Source organism: Pectinophora gossypiella, chromosome 25, assembly GCF_024362695.1.
Source record: "Pectinophora gossypiella chromosome 25, ilPecGoss1.1, whole genome shotgun sequence".
NCBI classification, from domain to species: Eukaryota; Metazoa; Arthropoda; class Insecta; order Lepidoptera; family Gelechiidae; genus Pectinophora; species Pectinophora gossypiella.
Window position 1 is genome coordinate 4,566,359 of NC_065428.1, and position 26,532 is coordinate 4,592,890.

Below are 26,532 nucleotides of genomic sequence, written 5' to 3' on the forward strand. Positions count from 1 at the left end.
GGTTGATCACCCGATTGTCCGAAAGTAAGATGATCTGTAAGTAGTTCGTTAGGCACGTTAAGCCGTTAGTCCGGTTACTACTTACTGATGTAAGCATGTAGTCGTTACATGTGTCATATAAGGCCTTTGGCGCAATAATAACCCTGACACCAGGATTGATGTGGTTGGCAATCCACCTCACAATCCGCTGGATAGAAGAACTCTTTTTTTACAACTTGCAACCACAAAGAAATTTCTCTACAAATAAAAAAGTATTTGTAGAGAAATTATTCGGTGTCATTCACGTGTCATCTCCTCATTTTTGATCTGGTAAAACGTAGTGATTTATATTATCTTTGTGATCTCGTTGATCCTTTGGATTATATGGTGATCATTCGCCTGAAATATTTAACAGTTTCGTATTTATATTCATCAATAGTAGATACAGTGTTATTGTAATAGTTACTAAAAATAATAATAATGTCTTTGGATGATCCTAACTCAAACATACATGGCTCAAGGCTTTTTACACCGGTAAGTGAATGTAAAAAATATAAGTTTAAAAACTAAAATCAGACTACGGAAAAGTGACGCCCCAAAAGGTATGAAACAAGAACATAGATTTCTCTGAAATTCTTCCGAATAGTGACGTTTACCAGATAGCCCTGGTCGCATGCCGTGGTAAGCAAACTCTTAGGATAGATTGGCAAAAAAGAAGCAGTACGACTGCTTTCCGTTGCCTTCCTTTATGAGCAAAATTATATTATAGTCCTAAGGTGGTATTAATAAACTATCTCAGCTGGGGCAGTCCCAAGTTAAGTCCCATTTCAATATTATGCTCAAGTCCCCGTTTTTATATAAAAACTGTCACATTGACATGATCTTGAGGGCATTCTCAAAGCTGAAATTAGTTTATTAATACCACCTTTAGACTCCTGTTAAAACAAACTTTAACGATAAAAGAAGAGAAGTTAAATAATATCCCAGCTAGCCACACTGAGAGAGGGGCGTACCTAGGTGTCTGGTCAGTCACCGGTGTAGAACGTTAGATTAGGAAGGTTTGGTTGAACCAAACTCCTGGGAGCACCAAAAGGTGGTGAAGGTTAGGTTTATGCATACTCTACTTTTTGCTCTGATTGTTTGTAGGAGGAGCGACAAAAATTCAGAGTAGTAGCCACGACGAAAGAGGAAGAGGACAAATATGATCTTGTGCAGAACAGACACTTAACAAAACCCAGCGGGTAACTATCTGTAAATCTGGCCCCTGGAAGGTCCTAAACGGGGCGGCACAGCATTTTCCTTAGCGGAACGAACTATGGCCATCTCTCTTAATATTGTGCTGTAGTCTGTCCCTTAATTAACTTATCTGACCATGATAGGCGTAAGATAATTTGATGATCGCCTTTCCCTTTTCATCATCAAATTTTAACGGGTTCGCGTACGTATAATGTAGATACGAGGGTGCCGTCTTGACTTGGGCACAATCTTTAAGGGTAAGATTTGATAACACTGAGTTTGGAAGAGATTGCCAATCTGGCATTTCAACCTGATAGGAAACCATCTCAATTACAGGTTAGGTCACTTACTTCCGAAAACACATTTCTCAGGTAAGTATATGGGTTTCCTCACGATGTTTCCTTCACGCTAAGTACTTGATGTCAATTATTTATATGATGTAAGTAATGTATTCTCACAACATGGCTATCATGTTTTTGATGATGATTTTAGGAATCTAGCATCTATTACACACATGGTGAAGTCGGGACTAGGCGCTGGGATTTTGGATGCTCATGTGGCATACAAGTATGGTGGAAGTGTAGTATCTTTGATCCTAAGCGCAATCCTTGGAGCCTACATGACGTATTGCCTCTTAGTATGGACCATTTATTTATTTGCTTTTCTTGTTTTATTAATTATAATTACCTACAGTCAGATGGGAGAAGTAAAATCCACCATTTTGGTACTAATACCTTTAGAAGTTCTGCGCTGCCCGCATCCAGCGGCTTCCCGCGACCTTCACCAGATCGTCGGTCCACCTTGTAGCGGGCCTACCCACTGAGCGTCGTCCGACACGTGGACCGATCGTCGTGGAAATCCTTGGGGGAGGCCTATGCCCAGAAGTGGGCGTCGTACGGCTGATGATGATGACCTTTAGAAGTTAGTATTTACGTGTCAACGACGATGAATCTGGTTTTGGGGTTCCATTAACCAAAGAAAGAGCAGAACTCAAGAAAGTGGATGGATTGTGTAAAGAAATATGTGTGTGTGTGAAAAGTGTGAGTACCAAAAGACAACTGATAGAGATAAATGGAAGAGAAATACATGTGCCGACCCATACTTAGAGTGGGGTGAGGGCAGAAGGATGATGATGTGAACGAGCAATGTGAAGAAGTAAGAACTCATGCCTCGTATTCCTCTTCAATCTGTGCCCAGCAACGGGACGCAAGTAGTTACCTGTTAAATATAAAAACTATATAAGTAGCCTGTACAATAATGTCATTTAATTTAGTAGATATTAGGACAAAGCGCTCAGACTTTATATAGAAGATTGCAAATCCCAATGCTGTCGTATCCAGATATAGGGGAAGCCGCCCTGGCTTGTCATTCCAATGCCAAGGTGCGATCGTGTGCGAAATATTTCCGGTAAGTTATTTTTCTCTCGTATGGGTTGTGAGATCAATGACCGATCTCATCAACCCTGGTGTCAGGGTTAATATTGAGCCGCCAAAGAACCCCGGCAAGGCTCATGCAAAGACTACATACTTGAGTAAAGAGTGGCTGGGAGCGACTGCTTCACTCGTCCTCCGAAGCATGGATTATCTTACTTTCGGACAATCGGGTGATAAGCCCGCAATGTTCCGACCAAAGTAGGGATCAAAAAGTATTTTTTGTTATATAACTTCAGCGGAATTCGATCCCGGAACCTCCAGATTATGAGCCTTTACGATATTTCACTTCAGTTACGGTCCTGACTCCATTTTCACTTCTACAATTATTGTCAGCATTTAATCTTCATCTCTCGCTGGTTTAGAGTAATCTTGATCTGGCCTTTCTTTATAACATCCTGAATTTGACAATAGTATGTACGCTCAGATGGGTTAAAAAGGTGACATCAAAGCAATTAATTAAAAACAATATTGACATTTCGGCTACGAAATACGGCTTACGGGGTACGCCTTTGAAATGGACTACTCTGGGCGCCATCCCACTCGCGTCATACAGTGTACTGCGGGGCATAAGGCAAAAGGGAAACCACTCCCCTAATTTTCCCTAAAAAAAGTATCATGGATACCCGACCCATCACTACCACCACTACCGTATCACCGACAAGAGCGTGGCTCTTAAATTTCTGGACATTGCACACATTATACCTAATATCAAATTGCAATATTGTGTTCTTAGGTAAATTGCTTCAATTTGGCCTTTTTAACTCTCCAGTTCTCCATTTTCCGTCGGTACGAATATTTTAATAATGTCTTCACTAGATTGGCAAATCATAGTCACTGCAATTCCTTGCTCCGTAGGTGCTGTTTGTCCGTTCCAATTTTGCTCAATTGGACGCACAGTTTGGAAAGTCATATCATTTGATATGCAAGTTTTGCTTTTAAAACAACTTAATAAGTACCTAAATATTTTCAGAATCTATATTTGTTTCATCGTTTGTGTTGAGTTGTATGGTGCCTGTGCTACGTACCAGATAATTATGGCGAGCACAATAAAGCAGCTGGTGGAAGATGTGCCCCAAGCCAAGACGGCACCCTCGTATCCAGGTGAGGAATGTTACTTGGTTCATCTTTTGCTTTTTTTTATAAAGCCACGCATACGGCAACAACAAGATCTGGTGCGTTAAATTGGAATCGCTCGCGTTCAACTCGCGTGTGGAAATATATTGGAACTATCGTGACTGTTGCGAGGATTTGTTAACATAAGAACTCAATTTGAATGCGATTTTTTTAAATGACGTTTACGTGTTTTCACTATAAGGAGACGATTATGGGCGGTTTCACAGGGTCCGTTTACCTAACCTGAAGATGTGGCAGGTTCGGTTTTTTTAGAAGCGACTGCCTGTCTGACCTTCCAACCGCGAAGGGAAAGCCAGCCCAAAACAAGTTAGGTCACACACCTTCAAAAATGCATTTCTCGGGAATGTGGGTTTTCCTCACGATGTTTTCCTTCACTGCTGAGCACGTGATAACCATTTATGATACAAATATGAATTCGAAAACTAATTCGACATTCATTGGTTTAGGCATGTGCTGGATTCGAACCTGCGACCTCAAAGTGAGAAGCAAGCGTTCTATATACTGGGCTACCACGGCTCTGGATATGAGCTGTTTATATAATGATATGCTGTGAATTCTATAAATATAAATCTGTTGCTGTTCCTATGTAACTCGATAAAGGCTGGGCCGATTTGGTTGATTTGGTTTTGAAATGTTTGTCGTTGTCCAGGGAAGGTTTAAGCGGTGGGAAAATATAGAAAAGGCTGCTACGAAGTTCACTGGGTTATCTAGTATGTGTTTTCAGGTTATCTAAGCCTCAGGATGTACGTGCTAATGATTTGGATCCCCTGTATTCTTATATGTTTGATAAGACATTTACACTATCTTGCACAATTTTCTACAATCGGAAACGTGTTACTTTGTAAGTCTATAACTTTAACTATTTCTAGTCTTACCACTATCTAATAGATTTTAACGGCGATACTGGTCATCACCTATCATAGTTCGTGAATATTTCCTGATCTTCAAAAGATTTTCACTATCGTTGGCTCGACCATTGTAGGCGGCGATACGACTGACTACCTATCACGTTGGTCTAACAGAAAGCTCGTTGAGGTGTAGGTACTTAGTTCATCTTGCGATAGGTGTACCTCTCACTACCCCAATTGGGATGTAGTCGTGAGCTTATGTTATTAATCGATACCTTATTTAATATAGCTTAATTAGAATGAGAGTTTACAGAACAGTGAAAGACCATATCAGACCAAATCATTTAAAAAGCAATATTGCAATTTGACATTTGCGCATATAAAAGTAAGTGCGCAATGTGAACAAATGTCATACATAAACAGCCTATATACGTCCCACTGCTGGGCACAGGCCTCCTCTTAATCAACCGGAGGGGGTATAGACCATACTTCATCACGTTGTGCCACTGCGGGTTGGTTGGTGAAGGTGTTTTTACGGCTAATAACCCCTAGGCGGATGTAGTCAAAAAGTACCTGTGCTCGTGCAATGTGCTCCGAGAACGACACGTCTGATAGAGTGCAGTGGAAGAGAAAGACAAAGAAGGCACACTCCATCATGAGATGGGAATAATAAATGCCAAGGAGAGAGAGAGAGAGGCCAACGGCCTTCGAAGCGCGGAATCGTCTTGCTTGTTTGCAAGCCAAAACAAATGTCCCTTCAAATGTTGTCAAATGGCTTTTTAATCCTAATCAATCTTATTCCTATATGGGTATACCTAACAAGGTTTTCATTTTTACAGTGATCTGTATTGTAATGACAATGTACTACGCTTTTAAACTGAACCCTACGCTGTCAGACATGAAGACATCTACTGATTTTGAGAGTACATTTATGTTTATGGGTTTGATAGTATTTGGTATGTCATGTGCTGGTGGAGTTATGGCTATAGAAAATAACATGAAGAATCCAGTTCAATTTAACTTTGTTCTTATGGTTGGTGAGTAAACGAATCTGAATATTAAGACTTATAGCACTATGCTCTGCAATGTTTGAAACCGGCTTTAGAAGTCTCCGAACTAATAGTGCTTATAATATTTTGCTCATTGTGAACTTTATTTATACAAATTACTTTACAGGCCTCCTTTTAGACGTCTATTTAATTTTGTCTGTTTTTCTTTTCTGATTAGGAATGATAATCATCGTAGTTTTCGTCGCTTTAATTGGATTTTTCGGTTACGCTGCATACCTGGATAACTGTCAATCACCCATAACCTTCAATTTCCCTATGGAAACGTGAGTATTATGCACTATTATACAGTTATGATTATGAAGCTTTTTCTCAACTTACCTGTATACACCATCCTTCAGAATAACGGCCTCCGTGGTCCAGTGGTTGAGCGTTGGACTCACGATCCAGAGGTTCCGGGTTCGAATCCCAGTGGGGAAATATCACGAAAATCACTTTGTGGCCATTGTAATCCCCACCATCTTTTATTAGGGATCGTGGCCAGGCAATTCCCTCATTGGGCACGATGGACTCACCTTGTTAATGTAAGACAATTTTCCCTTATTTCCAGGTTACCGAAGTTCATGAAAGCTGGCATAGCAATGATGATCTATTTTACACATGCTTTGAATTTCTGGATACCGTTTGACTATACCTACTATTATATCAAGCAACGAATTAAGCCAGAAAACCACATCACCTACGAGTACCTCTACAGACCCTTGTTCGTGACTCTAGTCACAGCAATAGCTTTTCTGTTCCCGAATGTGCCTAATTTGATGGCATTTGTAAGTACTTACCTGTTAAAATCATTGTAGGTACGGCTGAATTTCCAAAAGCTTGTTTATTCAGGGTGTTGGTGACGCCGCAAGTAGTCGTTACATGAGCCAATAATAACCCTGACACCCCGGTTTATGAGGTTGGTAATCCACCTCGAAACACACGCGATAGAAGGGTAACACCGTAACGGATACTGGAGGAGATGATGCTGCTTATGATTCTGAGTAAATATCTCCACTTGATATTAACTGAGATGGAAAATTCCACTTCAATTCAGAATATAGCATTCTCCATTCTTGTCTATTCAAAGCCATTTCCGCCTTCTCTTTAATTTGTTCAATGTAAGCTCTATCTTCCCTTTTATGTTGTTTTTAATTTTGTCGTATCTAAGTGTCCAATCATCTTGCCTCTTCTGTCCTCAATAACTCTCAATATTTGTCTCTTTTCCCCTTACAAGAGTAAGGAAAAAAAAAGAAAAGAAAGAAAGATCTTGCACTTCTTCAATCCTTTCCGTCCAATTTAGTCTCTCTCTGTCTTTTAGTGTCCGAGTACTTCTTCTTCTATCGTGTGGCTGGTATCAGGGTTATTATTGATCCGCCAAAGGCCCCTTGCTCATGTAACGATTACTCACTTACATCAGTAAGTAGTAACCGGGACCAACGGCTTAACTTGCCTTTCGTTGCACGGATCATCTTACTTTCGGACAATCAGGTGATCAGCATGTAATGTCCTAACCAAACTAGGGATCACAAAGTGATTTTTGTGATATGTCCCCGGACCTCCGGATCGCAAGCCCAACGCTCAACCACTGGACCACAGAGGCCGTTGTCAAATAAGTCTGTTTAATTTCCAGCTGGGGTGCTTCTGTATCAGTAACATGGCGTTCACGTTTCCAGCTGCGATTTATTTGGTAGTAGTTTGGGACTCACCAGGACTAGGAGCATACAACTGGCGATTGGTGATGTCCATAACGATATTTGTTATCGGATTAATTTTGTTCGTAGCAGGTAGTAGCGTAGCCTCTAAACGGCTGTATGGATTGTTCATAGCAAAAACGGATGCTGAAGAATTTTGAATAATTTTTAAAAGACTTAAAATAGTTAATATAAATATTAACTTTTGGTTCAGATTTTAATTGGATTTAATCTTATTAATTTTGTGACTTATTAATTTGTATTACGGATATTATATAATCTGGAGTACCTAAATGTTTTTTTAATTTAATTTAAATACTGTTTTTAAGCGTGTTTTTATTTTTAATTTCATTTAAAATTAGTAGTGATGTATCTATGGTCTTTTCCATTGATGAATAGTTTTTTCCTTAACATAGAAAGAAAGAAAGAAAAATATGTATATTGGACGCCACATTTACAAACTTAAATTACAGAAACACACACACATACACAAAAGACATACATACATATTTTTAGACTTTTTAGTGCATTTTTTCGTCTTGTGTTTATCATCAGTGCCTGCAAGTATTTTGATTACTTGTGTCTCTGGCTCTGGGTGTAACAGCCTCCGTGGTCTAGTGGTTAAAGCGTTAGGCTCACGATCTGGAGGTCCGGGTTCGATTTCCGATGGGGACATTGTCGAAATCACTTTGTGAGACTGTCCTTTGTTTGGTAAAGACTTTTCAATCACCTGATTGTCCGAAAAAGTAAGATAATTCCGTGCTTCGGAGGGCACGTTAAGCCGTTGATCCCGGCTATTAGCCGTAAAAACACCTCCACCAACCCGCATTGGAGCAGCGTGGTGGAGTATGCTCCATACCCCCTCCGGTTGATTGAGGGGAGGCCTGTGCCCAGCAGTGGAACGTATATAGGCTGTTTATGTTTATGTTATATATGTGTCTCTGTCTACCACATTTGAGATTAGGGGCGTGAGTGTCAAAATTTCAAAAAGAAACTAAATCGAAGAAAAGAATACTTTTAATCGGGGCCGAGCATGTTAACCCCTCTATTAGCATGTTACCCGTGGTCCACCGGGTAATAGAGCTGTTAACCATTACACCACCGGGTTCATTCTTTCGATCTATGTATCGTCATTAAACTGACGACCTAAGGACGGGTTCAGTACGGCCACGAGCATTAATATGTATACACTTTGGTACCATATCACATTAACTTTTCTGACAAATTGAACTGTAAGTCTCACTAAATATCAAATATGTTAGTGCGACAGAGTACCTACTAAAGTGGGTACATTGTATTGCTCATGACTGTACCTACTATGTTATGAGTTTCCCTAAGCACGATATTATTGAGTTAAAAAAACAACGGATTGTTATCTACAACATTCTTTATTGATTGTTATAGCGTCTTCATCACTATACTAGTCCATAAAATTGTGATCACCATCATGGAACCGTTTCTTAGCAAATCTTAAATAATGCTTCCAAAATAAGTCCTTTCTCCATTATCACAATAATAAACGAATTTGTTTCGACTTCAACTTCGATTTTCTCTCGTGTCTGATGTAAGACCAATATCAACCCCGGCAGGTTACTATTGAGCCGCAAAAGGCCCCTGACATGGCTCATGTGACGATTGCTCCGCTGAACACCCAAAGTGTGCTCCTGGTGGTAGAACGGGTAAATTCTAATGCTCTGTTGTGCCCCTTTAGTGGTACAGAAGGGAAACTTTTGAGTTACCTGTCGTGCTCCTTTTAAGTTATGAACACATTGGAGGGACTACTAAAATGAAATAAGTACTTTTGTAGGGGTAAAGTGGAACCATAAATATAACGACATAAGATGTGCTCCACCAAACCACCAAAGGAGCACTACGGATCATACAAAATTTACTCGTTCTACCACCAGGAGCACACTTTGGGTGTTCAGCGAAGCAGTCGTCGCTCATGTAACGAACTTGCGCCCGATATGCATTGGTGCGGTGCGAAGAGTTACCGTTCTTTATGTACTTAGTAGCTTTATTCTATGCTCGCGGTCTGCAACCGGCTTAAAATACTGCATAAATATAGCACCGAAATAATGATTGAAGAATGACACAGAATATAATATATTCTGTCTTACTTTCAAATTAAAAATCCAGACGCGGAAAATAGATCTAAATTCATGACTATTTCGATGTAATATAAACCTTACGAGGGTGACATACTATAAACAAATAGACTCACAATCGCTAAGATATTTTTCTAAAAATCGTCTAAATTGTGTTGTAGAAATGTATCTGTATGTTAAGTTAACTATGTAGATAGTATCAATTCGTTGAAAATAAAGAGGAATGTGGGTCGTACAGTATCGTCATTACGCTCTTTGCAACTAATTTCGATCTTGACACGCAGTTATTATGCGTGCATCGAGAGGGCTCGAACGAATGCAGCCCGAATAGCCACTGCGACCTAGTCAGATCTATTGTGGCCAAGTCCCTACATTATATATTTAAAACTCCTCCTCTAGACCGATCCGTTCGATTAGATCGAGCGTTTTTTTGGGAGGAAACTTCATGACCTCCTGGGGATCCATTATGTGGCCGCCAGGGTTCGGCTTCTACTGTGTAACCTCACAGCTACACAGCAGGTGTAATGGCGTCTCGTCTTCCTTTAAACAGAATTTGCATAAAGGGGACTCGGTCAGCTCCATTCTATGTAGGTGCTTGTTGAGTCTGCAATGCCCAGTGAGGGCTCTTATTAAGATTCTTACCCGCCCCCTAGAGTAAGGAAAGAGTAAGGACCTGTATTTTGACACGCCGTTGTTTAGTGACAAGGTCCGCCGCAGAAGCTTTTCTTACAGAGATTGGTAGTCTATTTGTTTATATACGAGGTCAATGATAGGATCCCGTTTATTTCACGGGTCGATTTTGACGATCTGAACCGTTATAGGTACTACAAGTGTTGGTCGATCCGTTTAAATGAATATATTCCGCCACCAAATATAGTTAGACCTATAGCGATAATTACTACACTTCTGAACCTGAAAAAAAAGCTAGCATTAGAAACGTGTTACGCTTACTAAGATTATGGTCTTTGTATACCCCTTGCGGTTTATAGAGGGGAGGCCTGTGCCCAGCAATGGGACGGTTATAGGCTGTTTATCCTTATTTATGTCATGTTATGTATATTCTATGAACCAACCTCAACTGAAGTCGTTAGTTGTAAGAACTAATAATAAATACTGAGTGATAATATCTTACTTTCGCCACGGCCGAATCTCTAGCCAGTAGATAAAAAGTTCGATAATTGCTGGAATAATTATCGATACAATTGATAAGTAAAAACTGCCGACCTGAAAATAAATGAGTAGAAGACCCCTATGATATATACAGGGTGTAAGTGACATTGTAACGAATACTGGGAGGGATGGTTCAGCTCATTATTATGAGTTAATATCAAGTGGAATTTTCCATCGCAAAAGTATAGAATTGAAAATAAGAATTTAAAAAAAAACTTAAAAAAAATCGTCAATTTTGCGACGGAAAATTCCACTTGATATTAACTCAGAATCATGGTCTGAATCGTCCCCCTCAGTATTCGTTACGATGTCTCTAACACCCTGTATACTAAAGCAATATCGCTATTATTGCTGTGTATCTATAGTATTGATCTAAATGAGCTACTAGTAAGTCTTCTATCGTGTGGGTTGTGAGGTGAATGACCCATCTCATCAACCTAGTGTTCCATCACTTCATACAAACAACCTCGTTTTACACAGACACCACACAATTATATTATCGTACACGCGCATCTGTGTGTGACGTCTGACGCCATACGATTCAAGTCTAAACTATGTTCGAGGGGGAGGTGAGGTAAACCTAGCTCAGACGCTGGTGGGGAGCGGAGAGTTGCCGTTCTATACGTAATAATATTATTCCTTATTCTTATTAGGGACCAACGGCTTAACATGCCCGCCAAGGCAACGTTACTATCCCTTCGGGGATAGAGGCGTGAAGCTATCTTATGTGTTATAATTTATGAAATCAAAACTACTTACCAAACCCATAAACTTGTTGAGATTAGGCGTCAATAGTGAAAAACAAGTTATTAGTAATACGTGGATACATCTAAAAAACCTCTCCCAATGTCCATTTCGACTAAAATCAGACAGAATATAATTTAAAATTTAAAATATCAACTTCAAAAGCTACACCTAAGGCTAATATACTTTTTTAAAGAATGTCTAGGGCCCTGTACCAAAGTTTTTCTTGTAGCTTCTTTTCGCCGGCTATACATACAGGTTGTAAGAAGGTGCAGTAGTTTTAGGGGCATGAGACAATCGTTATGTTAAAAATGACGATTCAAATAGTTACTATGATAACTACTGAATAAAGATATCTTTGGATTTGAATAATTTAACTTTAGAATAAGTAATTATAACATAAACACATGTCTAACAGAAAGCTCGGTGAGGTGTGGGCGTGGGTACTTAGTTCATCTTGCAATGAATGGTACTTCTGACTACCCCATTTGGGATATAGTCGTGAGGTTATGTTATATAGTTTATGTGTTGTTATGTATATACTTACATATACAAACTTTTCCATAATTGGTTCTATGCTAGACTGGGTGCGAATAAAACATAGGTCGTGGTTAGTTACTATTTTTCCTGGGTATGTCATTAAAAGGGAACCAAACCAGCCCAATACACTGCCAACTAATCTATATTTTACTTACTTGGAAAATTTTCTGGACATATAATGCCAAAATATTTTAAATGGAATCCAGAAATTAACTGAGAATGACACAGCTAACACTATTGTCAATGCAAACTGCAGTATTATTGGAAACCTGTGGAAAGAAATAACCTTTAGCCATATAATGTAGTAAAGAACGGTAATTCTCCGCCCCGCACCGAGTTTTTATGGGCGCCTACCTCACCCCCTCTGTGTCATACATTCGTTTTAAATGCCTAAATGTAGCTGCGTCTCTTTCTTGCACGGATTGTAAGTAAAGGACGGAACTTATGGCTAAGCTGCCAAATTAAAATTAGGTTAAGTTTGTGTGCGCTTCAACCATTACGTTTTCTTTCGTTATTATTTATTATAAGGGGGAGTGTCAGGATCGAAGCAAATGGAATTCCATAGTGTCTGCTTCCCCCGGTGGGAAATAAATAGGCATGAGTTCTTAACGGGTTCTTACCGCGTTTAAAATAGGGATATCAGTTACAGTGTCGAAATATCGGGAGTCTCATATCCCTATTTTAAACGCGGTAAGAACCCGTTATTATGTGTCTTAATTATGATAATAACCGCGTAAACTTAAAACAATGTATGAGTTCATGTATATGTATGTATGTATTACAAAGGGCACGCTACTATTTACTTAAAAGTAAGTATCTAGTCGTTACATGAGCCATGGCCGGAAGGCAAAAAGGAAACCACAGCCCTACTTTTCCCTAAAAAGTAACACGAAGGATTAGCTTACTCCGTGATAGCAGTCGGTGTAGCCATCGACATGATAATGATGACATGAGTCATGTCAAGGACCTTTAGCAGCTCAATAGTAACCCTGACACCAGGTTTGATGAGGTCAGTTATTGATCTCACAACCCACATGAGAGAAGAATATTACGTGAAATACTTACGGATCAGGCGGCATGTGCATAGTGATGGGACTATGACATGACTCGCCCCATGCCCAGTATCCGAAGAAACCCACAACTGTCACAGATAATACAACAATAGTCATGGCTGAAATACAAACGAAATTGTAGTATCCGACATGACATAACATAACATAACATAGATTGTAGTATCCAACATAACATATTTATTTAAATGTGGTTTGTAGGTTTAGGTTAATATTGTGTCTTATATTAGTATAAGTAATTTCTAATTAATTTGTACGCGTATGTATGTCTATCTATATAATATTATACATTGAAAGTCTCTCTTGTCACGTAGGTCAGCTGGAAGAAATCTCTTTGTTTAGAGATAAGCTTGCCTGTACTATCTGTTTTCTTTGTATGTTTCTTGTGTCTGTTTCATTGTGTACAAATAAATAAATAAATAATAAATAAATAAACATAAATTGTAGTATTCAACATAACATATCATAAATTGTAGTATTTATTTATTTATTTAGACAGGTATACCAACAGTACAGATTTTGTAAAGTTATGAAATGCAAGTCTTATTTCAGTTTTTGTACATGTGCCCCAATTACAGGTACACACTCATTCACAATTACAACAACAAAACGTATATATCTAGGTGTATATAATTATATAAATAAATATGTATTAAACTAAGTATCCAACATAACATAACATAAATAAAATTGTAGTATCCAACACAACACTAATCAGGTATCGACCTGTTAAAAATAATTCACTATGCATAAAGGGCGTGAAACTTTAAGAACTATAAATAGTAGCATACAGGATGTTAGTGACATCGTAACAAATGCTGAGGGGGATGATTCAGACCATGATTCTGAGTTAATATCAAGTGGAAGTTCTAAATTATTTTCAGTTCCATACTTTTGCGACAAAAATCGATCAAGTCGATAGTGACAAAATTTTATTACGCGCATATTAGCCCTACTGATCAATAAAACAAAATAATCATACTAACCAAACCAAGTAATCAAAGGGAAATACTTAGGCCTATACATATTGTTTTCGATTGACAGCGATATTCCTAAGCCGTCAATACTGAATAGGAAGACGCCAGCAAAATTGAACAATCCATTAATATCTTTGAAAGCGGGTCGTAAACTGATGTCGCCTATTTCAGCAATACTATAGGACAAAGCTGTTGCCACACACATCACTGAAATACACAAATATTTTACCAAAAAATATATTTAATATCACGCCTGTATCCCCGAATGGGGTAGACAGTGTACAAAAGTGTAAATGCACTAACTCCTTGCCAGCTGTGTCATTGGGTAGTTTCCTAGGTCATAGAATAGATAAATTATGAAATTCTGATTACTAAATAAATACAAAAAACGTTTTTTTTTATATTTTACTTATTTATGAATAATAAAGAAAAATGTAATAATAGGTGAAATTTTGGCACGTTTTTCTACAACGTCACAGGTTATTTTTTCATACAAATTCCATAGTAATTTCGTGTTTTTACTTTTATTACAAAGTAACTGATTTGACTAGTTAAACGTCATAGAAAAAAGTGCCAAAATGTCGCACTTATTATTACATTCATAAATAAGTTAATTGAAAAAAGAAAACGTTTTTTGTCGCCTTTAGATCTGTCTTTATTTAGTAATCAGAATATCATAATTTATTTTGGACCTAGGAAACTGTCCAAGTCTAGGCACAGGTATTCAATCATTTTTTGCTGGAGTGAAGGCCCAAACGCTAGATGACTTGATCTTAGAAAAAAATAAAAATGCTATATTAGCATTTTATATTTTACAAATAAAAGCTATTTTAAGCTGCTCAAAAATCATTCTCATTTTACGCTTTGGATTTTAAATTTTGAATTATGATGTTCTTTTTTTAAATCTTTATTTAAAATTCTGAATATGCTGTGTTTTTATCAAATTCTTACCAACGAATATATCAGCCACGATTGACAAGCCAGACAAATATTTGATTTTTCTGATGCAGCAGAGTAACAACAAAGGGATTGTGAGTATTATCACGTATGTTCGATAAAGCAGTCTCCAATTTCGAACTGTTTCCGAAACGTCCTCTAGAACCTGAAAAAACGGAAAAGATCTGAAAAATCCTTCTTCTTCTTTTCCTTTTTCCTTCTTTCTTTCCTTTTTATTAAATGGTTGGTTTTCTATCGGAATTACGCGACTTAATTCCATCATCCCTTTTTCTACTTGGGGAACTAGTGGGCTGGGGATCCCCTATGTCATAATTATCCCACCAGCTCGTACGAATCGTTTAGCTTCCTTGTGCATATGATCGACAAAGGTCTGGACTTCTCTGCCCGTAAATCTGTTTCCAGATAAGTACGATCTGGGCCTTTTCAGGCAAGAGTGACTAAGCACTTTTTAGGTAAGCATATCTCATCTTCGACCACAACGTCGCTTACCATCAGGTGAGATTGTAGTCAAATGCTATATTATCTCCCAAAAAAAACCTTAAGTATTCATTGTACCCAATTCCTGCAGACACCTCCTAATTTTACTTTAAGTTATACCTGTCATTTTCTTATCCGCCGAAAAGGAAAGGGACGGATGATTGGCAGCTGTTAATGTTAGGAAGAATGAGTACATTAATGAATAAGCTGGGCCAATGAAAAAGGTATCTCGCTGGTATGCAAACCGTTTGATGCATGCTGTCAGCTTAATTGTGGCGGGTTATTGGTCAATGTAAAATTTTTATAGGGTTGTTTTAGATTTGTGCTTAAAATTGACGTGTGTTCCATAAATATTATGCTTGTCGATTGCCCGTCCCTTTCCTCTTCGGCGGATAAGAAAACGACAGATATAACTCAAAATAAAATTACCTCTACATGGTGTCAACAGGAATCAGCACTATTTACGTAATGTAATAAATATTATACCTCTTTGAATGTGGTAGCCATCATGATTTGATAAATATTACAGGTACAACAAAATCCTATGACCAACATTATTTCCATTCCGTGTCTGTGGAGAAAAAAAAAAGATCAGGTTTTAAAAAAAAAACATTTAAGCAATTAATTTATAATGCAATATTAGCGCACATACATACGTTAAGCCGTTGGTCCCGGTTACTACTTACTGATATGTAAATACATAGTCGTTATAAGAGCCATATCAGAGCGTTTAACCCAGGGTTGATGAGGTTAGTACTCCACCAACAACGATAGAAGAAGCGCATCAAAGTAGGTAAGTACGCAATGTCATCATCATCATCAACCAGCCCATTAACGTCCCCACTGCTAGGACACGGGCCTTCCCTATGGATGGATATGGAGATCGGGCCTTAAACCACCACGCGGGCCCAGTGCGGATTGGTGGTTATTAACGACTGCTAATGCAGCCGGGACCAACGGCTTAACGTGCCTTCCGAAGCACGGAGGAGCTCGTCCCATCCTATGACCGGCCTTTGCGAAAGTTGCTTAACTTCAACAATCGCAGGTCGAGCGCGTTATCCGCTGCGCCACCGAGCTCCTCAACTTCCGAGGTTACTACTTACTGATATATAAATACATAGTTATAAGAGCCATATCAGAGCATTTGACCCAGGGTTGATGAGGTTGGTACTCCACTATACCAAAATAGGTAAGTACGCAATATCAACAAATGCCAAATAGCACTATTGCTTTTCAGATGTGACCTTTTTAAATTTCAGGGTTATACCTTTATATTGCTTCTAAATCGTATAATCAAAATCATTAGGTTGGTTTTACAAATATCAAACTGTATACAGGCTTAAATTGTGAAACTAATTTTTTTTTTAAATTTACTTTAATATACTTTGTTTTTTCTAATGTCTTACAGCTCCACCTAGTCATTTCACTGCGAATTTTTGCACTATGAAAACCAGTGGCAAATGTGGCAATAGCAGTGCGGTGACTTTGTTTAGAGTAGTTCTCGCGTTACTGCATAGATGGCACTTTTATATTGCTTATTTGACAGTTTTTGTTGGATAAGTATTTTAAAAATTACAATTGACATATTTTATTTTCTCAAAAATGCTTTATAAATAATAGAAAAAAAACACATTTTTCTTCAATTATTTTAAATTTCGCGCGAATACGATTGGTCACGTGACATTTTGCCCAGTGTTGTCACAGTTCAACAAACAAACTGTCAACGTGAAACCTGACAGATGGATCTTGTTTATTTTATGAAATGTGACGTCACAAGAAGCTCAATGGCCGCCCGTGTTTCAGGTTAAGGTGATGCGTTTCAGTCAGCTAGGTAACGCTGCGTCAGCAGATGGCGTTACTTCTGCAGTTTTCGTATTTTTTTCCATTTATTCGTTTAGTGTTGAGTTCTGACCCAGTGAAATGTTAGGTGGCGAAATCTTACATACATTATCTTTAAGTTAAGCTACAATTTTGAAGTATTTACTGCAGATATCATATTAAAACATTGCATCAAAAGTTGGTGTCATTTCAATTTGTGTACAAACACGAAGCTGTCACACACACATGCGAACTAGGTTAGCTATTAAAAGAGATGCATAATTTGAAGTCTACTTCTAACTTCTAAATGGCGCATTTGGTAAAGCAGTCGCCGCCATCCTTAAGTTTCACGGTTCAAACCCAAGTGCATGTTTTAATTGTTTTTACTTTTTGTATTTTTTTTTACAATTGAATTTGGCGAACCCGTCTATTTGTTACGGAATTTTCAAAAAGTATCAGTTTTACCAATAATATTATAATTATACAATAATGTACTTTGCACTAAAGTACCTTCCGTAATTTCCGTATTTTTATTTTGTAAAATTCTAACAGGCATTAATCGCATCAGTGAACATGCGGCTAACTAAAAAACTACTGAACGGATTTTCATACGGTTTTCACCAATGAGTAGAGTGATTCATGGGCGTGCTTTAGGGTATATAATTTATACAAGTATTTTTTTTTTTGTATAAAATGGTTCAAAAATGATGATGAATGTCAAACATAATTATCGTTACAAATATAGCCGACTTGGAGCTTTCGGCGAAAACGCTGCCTGAGCCCATTGAGATATAACAAAACAACGTATGGTTGAATTGTTCCTTTTTTGTAGGTCTACCGAAAAGTCCACAATATGTCATAATAATTGACAACATTTCAAATTTTTAAGACGTGGTTTTTTTGTGCTATTTCGAAAGTACTTGTTTAAATAGAAGACACGTATTTTTTCTTTTCAAGATTTTTCCACTAGAAGTTACAAAAAATATTTTTTGAAAATTGGATTCTGCCATTGATAGAATGAAGGCAGTATAATGTAATGTACCTTTGCATGCGTATTTAAAACAAGTCGCAAACAAAGTGTCATGTTATGTATGACATTTACTTTTTTATAATTTTTATGTAAAGGTCTGAACTTATTATGCCTTCCTCTTCTGATCTCGTGGATTTTTCGATATATTTCTATTATTACTGAATTAAAAAATCTGAAAAAATGTGTTTTGTGTAAATCATAGAAATATCTCGAAATGGTTTTCGATTTAAGGCACCTTAGTAAAAATGAAATGTTGTCAATTATATTGTGTATAAAGAATTGTGTATATGTATGTATGATTTTACAAATAACGATCACAGTACAGTAATAATAAGGTAGATTTTTCCTAAATTGCGTCGGTTCAAACTTTGACGCATCGCGTTTGAAAGATGTAATAGCTTTTCAGGACGTCCCGCAAGCACGGCGCTGATGTCGCAGTATCCGCATATAATTATTATGACTTGTCATTTAGTTCCAATAAAATCCGCGGGACTTCATACATATGTCAGTGACAGCTGGTGATAGCATGCGGGACACTTAGCAGCTAATCGAATTCTATGTTGTTTTCGCGCCCAGTCCAGACGACTTGCAGCGCATTTCTGGACTTATATTTACGCGTGGTGTTTATTGTTAGGTTAGTTAGTTCAGGTTAGGACGTCTTTTTTTAACGAGGACGTTAAAAAAAGACGAGGCTGGGACGTATTGAAGTAGTATTTCCATATATACGCGGCCTGAAATGGGCTGTTTCGGGGACCTGAACTGGTTGCTGTCGAACTTATTATCACGTTTTCTTGATTAAAATTCATAAATAAGTCAAATAGAAAAAAGATTTTCGTTAGTTTTAGATCTGTCATGATGTCTGTGATGTTTGTTTATTATACATAAGAATTTCAAAATTTATCTTATTTTTTTTTTTCAAAGGGCAAGGCAAAGGGAACTATGCCCATTGCCCATACAGCCATGTCTTGTGTTTTTTTTCTTGATGATGATTAATGAAATGATGAAACCTAAGCCCCCACACAGACTCCTACTCCGAACCCCAAACGAAGTAAGCGGCTTGTTGGCGCAAAGCGAAAATAGATAGGTACACTTTGTTTATTGAATATTCCGATTTAATAATACTATCGGGAATGTTTTCCGACTAACATAATGTGATCATTAACCACAAAACACCACTTCGTATTGATTATTTAGATTATTCAATGAAGAAAGCAACCTTCCCGTTCCCGGTCCCACCAAAAAGTCCGCGGCAAAGAGAATATAAATAAATCTGTATGTTGGATGGAAAAACAATTAATTATAAATGACTACTATTTAGGCCGGCAAATGCAACAACTTTTTTTTTGATTTGGTTTTCCCCGAAGGGTAAGGCAAAGGGAACTATGCCCATACAGCCATTTCATTTTATGTATTGATTTTTTATTATAATAATATGTCCTCTTTTAAAACACGGTACTTACCCATTATTTAAAAATGTTTAAATAACATGCGTTAAAACAAAAATATTTTTCCAATATTCCTTTTCTCAGATTGTAGTATTTTTATTTATTAATACAAAATCTCTTTATAAATTGTCACTGACATTCTATTATACTTGTCAAGTAGTCAAAGCCTTTAGAGAAAAAAAAACTATCACGCACACAAACTAACATTGACACCACTACACGCTCAGCAAATACACTGTAATCTGCACCACTACAAATGTAGAATTGATCAAAATTGAGGGTCTGAAATATGGTACTTCTCGTATTCGGACCCTAAATTTTTGTTAGTTTGCGAAAATAATACACCAAAATATTACTATTTATCGGTTTTATAACAATATTCCTCTATCCGTTTTCCTGTAGCACTGCATCAACTTTTGTATGGAAAACGAATCACCTTAATAATACACAGATAAAAAATCGCATTCTTATTTTGTAAAAATAAAATATATAAAAAATGATTTTTAATATAAAAAAAAATATTTTTTTTTATTATTTTTTTTTATTTTTAATGGAATTCTATAGTCTGTGCTTACTCCGGTGGGAAATAGGCGTGAGTTTATGTATGTATGTATGATTTTTAATAAAAAAAAAGATAAACTGCCATATCCGATATATTTCCATATTTTATTGTTACAACTGTCAAGTAGCCCCTTCCTGGATAAGTCGTAAAAATCGACAGAGGGATTGTGCCCTTCAACACATTGGGCCATATAATGGTCAACATACTTTTTTCATGACGTGACTTATTGTAGATTTGCCGCAGATAGCATTAACTACTTGGCCGGACAAATGGGGAGCGCTGAAGGCTCTCACCCCGTACAACGTTTAAGACAACAGGCCTGAGAGTGCCCAGTTGGGCGCGAACCTCGGCTCAGGGCGTCGTCTGAGAGGAAAAATATTTGAAAGAATTCGTCGCTGACGTCGCAAACAGACGTATCTGCAATTTTCTGCTAAAATAATTTGTGTCTTATTGACAATAGCATAAGGTGCAAACCAGATCCGCCAAAAAATTGAGATACGTCACTTTGCGACGTCAGCGACGAATTAATCGACCGGCTTCACATCAACAGTGACTACAAGTTCGATTACTTGTGGCTTTACCATAACTCAAGGGTAAAGTTGTTCGTTCTCTAACGAAACAGGGACGTCAATTTTCAATAAGGAACTTTCCAGGCTACGTTCACCGAAAACAATATAGATGGCGTTGTTCAGTCCAAACGTGATAATTACCTATTTCCTCATTACTCGGGTACATAATTATTCCAAAATACAATGTAATGGCAGAAGCATTATCTAAAAATAATTGTTGCTTGATATTTGGATCACATTAATGTATACAATTATGTTGCTGCCTATATTGCTTCTCTTTATTTTGATCAGAATAATAATGGGTGGAAGAAGTAATTGTGCCTGGGTGTAACAAAAGGGGTCATCCTTTACACCCAAAAGCAAAGATGAAGATGGAACTGTACAGCGCCATCTATGTTGATTTTGAGGAACGTACCCTGAAAAATCCCTCATTTTCATCAGTTTTTTCAAAGAGGATAGACACTTAGAGCGGATGACGTTATGTATCTAATAATACGGCTGGCAGAAAAAGACCTAGAAGGACGTAGTTTGACCAAATTGGAGATGTCCTTGGATCCCGACGACCCGATTACTCTAGCCATAGAGGCAGCCAATCAGCTCGCGACACCAAACACTTCAGGACCCCGATACCGACCCCGCCGGCGTGGTCGACAACTTCCATCAATCAGCGCTTATCGCTATCGACCCACTAGGGTCGATTAATTCTTTAAAATATTTTTTTCCTCTCAGACGACGCCCTGAGCCGGGGTTCGCGCCCAACTGGGCACCCTCAGGCCTGTTGTCTTAAACGTCGTACCGGGTGAGAGCGTTCAGCGCTCCCCATTTGTCCGGCCAAGTAGTTAATGCCATCTGCGGCAAATCTACAATAAGTCAGGTCAAAAAAAAGATGTCCTTAGAAAAGGTTTATACGATCTAGTCTGAACTTGCATGTAAGAAAGGAGGAGGCAAAAGAAGTGTGTCAGGATCGGAGTAAATGGAATTATGTGGTCTTTGCTTACCTCGTACGAAATAAGCGTTAGATGTCTATCATGGAACTACTGAGACAATGAAGTAAATACTTCATACTATGACGTCACACTTCCATAGACCTAATGGGAGTTATGTACTGGGGTGTTAAAATGGCCACATCGAAGCAATTCGACAATAAGACATTTGTTTGCATTGCGCACTTACCTTTGAATGCAAATGACAAATAGCAATATTGCTTTCTTAGATGAATTGCTTCGATGTGGCCATTTTAACCACCTGGTGTGAAAAAGCTTGTTGAAACCTGAATATTTTGCTGAATTTTCGACAGCCAGTCCACGGGCCAGTGGCAATCACAACTTCCACCAGATCAGGGTAAGGAAGTTTTGGAACTCTTAATCTCAAATACATTGTTTGAGCACTTTTGATGAGGGACTGCAAATAAATAAAAATGTTTCATTATCAACTTTACTTACCAGGAAAATTATGAGATGGATGAATTATTATTATGTGAAGAAGGTTATGTGTGTGAAATGTGTCAGTAGGTAATAACATGATGACTTATAAGGATGAGTGGAAAAAAAAAAAAAAAAAAAACAATACTCTCCCGATTACTTAGAATGGGATAATGCAGAAAGATCTAGATCTTGAAAACCTTGGTCACATTGAGAATCTTGTACATGACGGACTAATTCTGCCATTTTGTGCGAAAGGTATTGCGGCATTATAAAATACATTTTTCCCATCCCGTTTAAATAAATATTGGTGCTAATTCCTGTAAATACCATCTAATTTTATTTTAGGTTATATCTGTCATTTTCTTATCCGCCGAAAAGGAAAGGGACGGGTAATCGACAAGCATAAAATTTATGGAACACACGTCAATTTTAAGCACAAATCTAAAACAACCGTCTAAAAATTCGCCCGGGTTATTCATTTATTTACTCATTCTTCCTAAAATTAAGAGTTGTCAATCATCCGTCCCTTTCCTTTTCGGCGGATAAGAAAATGACAGGTATAACTTAAAGTAAAATTAAGAGATGTCTGCAGGAATCGGGGCCATTATCATCATCTCGCGTTCACCACCACATTTAGCAGGTCCGTATTTTACAGAAGCGACTGCCTGTCTGACTTTCCAACCCGCAAAGGGAAAACTAGCCCAATACTGGATGGAAACCTCCGAATACCTCCAAAACGTATTCTTTGGGAATGTGACTTTCCTCGCAGTGTTTTCCTTCACCGCTGAGCACATCATATGCCTAATTGTTTGTACCGTAGCTACATTCTTCTAAGTCTTCTTGCTTATTGTTTTGTGATGGCTACATTTAGCAGATAAGCGAATATAACCTCAAATATGTGAAAACTACTTACTAACATATTGTAAATCAAAACAGCGGCTATGACTCCTGTGACACCAAGGGAAGCCCAAAGTCCTCCACGCATGTATGCCTCGTGCATTCCAAGAATACCAGCGCCTAGACAGCCTTTGATAAGGTGAGCAGTGGATTCTATTAAACTGTGAAATAAATTTTGGATTTTCAAATGCTTAATACGCTTTTACTGCTATTTTTATGCTGCTGCTGCTGCTGCTGGCGGCTCAGTAATAACCCTGACACCAGGGTTGATGGGGTTGGTAATTCACCTCACAATCCACACGATAGAAGAAGAGACTGCTATGATGTATAACGTGTTTGGTTTCTGTGATAGGTATACATCTTTCAGATGAAAGATATATACACACACATATTCACAAACAGACACAACACAAAATTGATGTTTCACATCCATGGATGTATCTGTCACAACTGTGATTTTAAAGTGTTTTATTTACAACTTCTCCAAGTCGTTACAACATGTTAGCATCAGGCATATGTCCTCAAATGGATAGGTGGAAGTGTATAGTAGTCCTCGTCAGCTGTGCTGCGCCTCCATGTTGCGCCGCAAGCGCGACAGCCCCAGCACCATCCTGCTGCGCGCGAACTGGTGGGACTCACGGTTGCTGGCCCGATGGATACGACTGCACGCAGTCAAATAAATATAGTCTGCCGCCATCAGGGGTCCAACCGGCCTCGATTACTTCTTTGTTACTAATACTAGATCTAAGTTTGTAATATTACTAACAAATATGGATGTTTTTATAAGTCCGAAATAAACTTTTTATTATTATTATTATGTTTGTCATTTCCACATCTTGGGCCTATGGAGTCCCGGACTTTTGGAAGGCCTGCGTGGGGCCTAAGCCAACACGTAGAGGCCCCTTAAGACAATTTAATCTAAATGTGATGTGACACCAACCGGCGATTAACCCTGTATACACTATGGGAATGCACCCAAAGACAATCCCCGGTTCATATAGGACTATTGCAGATTATGGGAACAAAGGGAACTGGGCTATTGGGTTGGGGGTTAGTGAACCGGAATACTGGGGCTATTACTATTATGTTGAAGTCCCATGTAACAGGATGCGAGCTTATTGCCATTAGCCGTGTACAAATCCAGGTAACCACGTGATATCAAATATCTATAATCCAAACATGAATTTAAATTCATAAAGAGCCGGGATTCGAACCCGTGCCACTACGATGTCACGCGTTCTTCGAACAGCGGGCTTAGCGCCGTAAGCGCGCGACTCTTTCTCGCCTGGACATACGTCATCCGTCACCCTCTCACAGTACTGCACAGAAAGAGACAGGCGATCTCTGTCGCGGCGAGAAAAAGTCGCGTGCTTATGGTGCTAGGCCCGCTGGGCTATCAGGTATTCCAGTGACAGCTGACATTATTTCAGTAACATTCCAGGGCTGGATTCAATCGCTTGACTGGAATGATTGCTGGAATGTGGATCGAGCATGAGTATATTTAACGAAATGTTCGGAATCGTGAGCTGATAATTGCGTTTCGTTACTTCTTGATCAGGGAAGTTAAAAAGGCGCAATGCCATTAAATGTCAAATAGCAATATTGCTTTATGATTTTTGGGCGGAAGGCAAGAGGGAAACCAGTATTCGATTTTTCTCTAAAAAGTAGCATGTAGAATGCTACACCGACAAGAGCGTGAATGAATTGCTTCAATGTGGCCTTTTTAACCTTGAAGAGAAGGGACTAACATAAGCTTAGGACTGTATCCTAATTGGGGTCAGGTACCCACACCTCATCGAGCTTTCTGTTAGCCTAACGTGATAGGTGGTGAGCCGCATCGCAGAAGAATAAAAGTGAAGTGAGTGAAGTGTGAAGTGAGTAAAGTATGAAGTGAGTGAAGTGTGTGAAAGTGTAAAGTGAGTGAAGTGTGTCTAAGTGTACCTTTTTAACAATATCTGTTTTCAAATGACATACTTGCTTGTATAAAGGTTGTGTCTTTCGCTTGTAAAATCATATTCGTTTCTTTCAACTCCAGGATAACTTTGTAGTCTTTCTGCTGATGAGAAGGTATTTTCCAAATAATTTGCTATAGGAGTCTTCATCGAATATGTAGATGGATCTGCTTCGATCTAGAAAAAAGGTTGTGAATATACAATATTGAAGAACTTCTAAATACTTAAGTATATAAAATATTTCTGAGTCAGATAGGTAGGTAAGTATTAAAAAAATATGCATTCAAAGATAAATAAATTAAGTTACATAACATATTAATAAAAAAATAGGAAATATTGTTCTTAAGTCTAGTTAAAATAAAAATAAAAAACAGTTTAGAAAAAAAACTTACATCTTTCATTATCTGTTTACTCTTTCCATAATATTTGAACTGAAGGAGAATTTAAGTTAAGACATTAGATTAAGTACATCTAACTTACTTAGATTAGAAAAATATAACGCAATAATAATAATAATAGTGCGTTTTGCAACTTATCAACAGCCTCCGTGGTCTAGTGGTTGGAGCGATAAGCTTGCGATCTAGAGGTCCGGGTTTGATTCCCGATGGGGACATTGTCGAAATTACTTTGTGAGACTGTCCTTTGTTTGGTAAGAACATTGCAGGATGAATCACCGGATTGTCCGAAATAGTAAGATGATTCCGTGCTTCGGAGGGCATGTGAAGCAGTTGATCCCGGCTATTAGCCACCTACACCGAACGGCAATGGAGCAGCGTGGTGGAGTATGCTCCATACCTCTCGATTGAGGGGAGGCCTGTGCCCAGCCAGTAGTAGGACGTATATACCTTATACAGATTGACGGGGAATCTTTTCACCGTTAAAAGTCTTATAAAATAAAAGTTTCCTTTTCCGAAAATACGAAGTCATGACCATTATCATCTCCCTAGCATTATCCCGTTTTTCACAGGGTCCGCTTACCTAACCTGAAGATTTGACAGGTCCGGTTTTTTACAGAAGCGACTGCCCATCTGACCTTCTAACCAGCTCAACACAGGTTAGGTCACATACCTCCGAAAATGCATTTCTCGGGAATGTGGGTTTCCTCACGATGTTTTCCTTCACCCCTGAGCACGTGATACGAAGGCAGGATATAAGACTTTTTTAACTTTTAATGTTTCAGAGCGCTAAACAATAAAGCTTACCGTGTATAATTATGTTTTAACGCCACTAATCAAATAATGGATGTAGATGTAAAATTATCCTTACCACATTCATGTTTAAAGAAATGTAAAAAAAATGTTATGACACAATAACAAAATGTAAATAGGCAATTCAACAAATTGCCTTGATCTAGACGGCCTTTGGGGATTTTGCCAGTATTGAAAATTTATCACAAATAAAAAAATATAAAATGTTGTTTTC

At 38.1% G+C, this 26,532-nt stretch overlaps 3 protein-coding genes across 4 annotated transcripts in view; 2 read left to right on the forward strand and 1 right to left on the reverse strand.

Annotated features, from left to right (window-relative positions):
* The window catches only part of LOC126378047 (irregular chiasm C-roughest protein-like), a 416,593-nt gene that overhangs the window by 229,570 nt on the left and 160,491 nt on the right, over positions 1 to 26,532 (forward strand). The gene's annotated exons all lie outside the window — the stretch shown is intronic.
* LOC126378203 (zinc finger matrin-type protein 5) overlaps positions 1 to 26,532 on the forward strand; it is a 233,798-nt gene that overhangs the window by 54,589 nt on the left and 152,677 nt on the right. The gene's annotated exons all lie outside the window — the stretch shown is intronic.
* On the reverse strand, positions 325 to 26,385 carry LOC126378000 (proton-coupled amino acid transporter-like protein pathetic). The gene is made up of 11 exons (XM_050026020.1): positions 26,377 to 26,385; positions 25,133 to 25,287; positions 23,175 to 23,319; positions 22,108 to 22,238; positions 15,900 to 15,984; positions 14,931 to 15,081; positions 13,989 to 14,186; positions 12,998 to 13,103; positions 12,088 to 12,201; positions 11,408 to 11,507; positions 325 to 378 (listed from the first exon to the last, which is right to left on the reverse strand). Exons 1-11 carry the CDS (start codon positions 26,383 to 26,385, stop codon positions 325 to 327), a joined length of 1,248 nt encoding a protein of 415 aa, XP_049881977.1.

What these genes read in the sequence shown, in the direction of transcription:
- LOC126378000 (XM_050026020.1), bottom strand. An exon ending in TTTTGATTTACAATATGTTA is followed by an intron (nt 22,239 to 23,174) that starts GTAAGTAGTTTT and finishes ATTTATTTGCAG; the next exon opens with TCCCTCATCAAAAGTGCTCA. An exon ending in ATGTCCAGAAAATTTTCCAA is followed by an intron (nt 11,508 to 12,087) that starts GTAAGTAAAATA and finishes GTCTGATTTTAG; the next exon opens with TCGAAATGGACATTGGGAGA.